Source organism: Emiliania huxleyi (genome assembly GCF_000372725.1).
Source record: "Emiliania huxleyi CCMP1516 unplaced genomic scaffold EMIHUscaffold_472, whole genome shotgun sequence".
NCBI lineage: Eukaryota > Haptophyta > Isochrysidales > Noelaerhabdaceae > Emiliania > Emiliania huxleyi.
The window spans coordinates 37,455-38,958 of NW_005198453.1; the positions used below are offsets into that span (position 1 = coordinate 37,455).

A 1,504-nucleotide genomic window follows, 5' to 3' on the forward strand; every position below is an offset into this window, starting at 1 on the left:
GGGGAAAGAGAAAAAAGGAAAGGGAAGGAAGAGGAAGAAAGAAGGAAAAGGGGAAGGAGGGGAAAAAAGAGGAAAAAAGGAGAGAAAGAGAGAAGGGAGGGAGAAGAAAAAAAGGAAGGGAGGGAAGAGGGGAAAAGGAAGGAGAAAGAGGGAAAAAAGGGGGAAGAAAAAAAAGGGGGGAGAAAGAAAGGAAGAGAAGGAAAAAGAATGGGGAGAGGGGGGGGGGGGTCCCACGGCTCTCCCTCTGTCCGCACTCGCCGCCCTTCCTGCCCCACGGCTCTCCCTCTGTCCGCACTCGCCGCCTTTCCTGCCCCACGGCTCTCCCTCTGTCCGCACTCGCCGCCCTTCCTGCCCCACGGCTCTCCCTCTGTCCGCACTCGCCGCCCTTCCTGCCCCACGGCTCTCCCTCTGTCCGCACTCGCCGCCCTTCCTGCCCCACGGCTCTCCCTCTGTCCGCACTCGCCGCCCTTCCTGCCCCACGGCTCTCCCTCTGTCCGCACTCGCCGCCCTTCCTGCCCCACGGCTCTCCCTCTGTCCGCACTCGCCGCCCTTCCTGCCCCACGGCTCTCCCTCTGTCCGCACTCGCCGCCCTTCCTGCCCCGCGGCTCTCCCTCTGTCCGCACTCGCCGCCCTTCCTGCCCCGCGGCTCTCCCTCTGTCCGCACTCGCCGCCCTTCCTGCCCCACGGCTCTCCCTCTGTCCGCACTCGCCGCCCTTCCTGCCCCGCGGCTCTCCCTCTGTCCGCACTCGCCGCCCTTCCTGCCCCACGGCTCTCCCTCTGTCCGCACTCGCCGCCCTTCCTGCCCCACGGCTCTCCCTCTGTCCGCACTCGCCGCCCTTCCTGCCCCACGGCTCTCCCTCTGTCCGCACTCGCCGCCCTTCCTGCCCCACGGCTCTCCCTCTGTCCGCACTCGCCGCCCTTCCTGCCCCACGGCTCTCCCTCTGTCCGCACTCGCCGCCCTTCCTGCCCCCCCGAGGTGATGAACGAGACGGGGCGGAAGTCGGTCACCTTCGTCTTTGCGGGCTACAAGAAGGAGATGGACGAGTTCGTGCAGCACAACGCCAGCTATCTCTCGGCTATGTATCTCGGCTATATCTCGGCCATATCTCGATAGGTTCGTGCAGTACAACGCCGGCCTCGAGTCGCGCATCAAGTGCCACCTTGTAGTCCTGTTCACACCGTGTTGTTCACACCGAGTCGCGCATCAAGTGCCACCCGCCCCCCCCTCGCCTCTTGCCGAGCACCCGCCCGCCGCTGGCGTGCGCGGCGTCTCCTCACACTCCCGGCTGGTGTGAACAGCATGGTGTGAACAGGCACCGCTTCCACTTTGACGACTACGCGGTGTGGAGAGGGCTACAAGGTGTGAACAGCATGGTGTGAACAGGTACCGCTTCCACTTTGACGACTACGCGGTGTGAAGAGGGCTACAAGGTGTGAACAGCATGGTGTGAACAGGCACCGCTTCCACTCTGACGACTACGCGGTGTGAAGAGGGCTACAAGGT

At 64.5% G+C, this 1,504-nt stretch overlaps 1 protein-coding gene across 1 annotated transcript in view; it reads left to right on the forward strand.

The window, feature by feature from the left end:
- Nucleotides 1-1,504, forward strand: part of EMIHUDRAFT_459289 (hypothetical protein) — a gene marked incomplete at its 5' end in the record, with an annotated part of 9,889 nt that overhangs the window by 4,137 nt on the left and 4,248 nt on the right. Inside the window, 3 exons of the mRNA XM_005767945.1 lie at nt 975-1,044; nt 1,115-1,153; nt 1,385-1,431. Coding sequence (XP_005768002.1) covers nt 975-1,044; nt 1,115-1,153; nt 1,385-1,402 — 127 coding nt within the window. The 3' untranslated portion in view covers nt 1,403-1,431. The remainder of the gene's footprint in view (nt 1-974; nt 1,045-1,114; nt 1,154-1,384; nt 1,432-1,504) is intronic.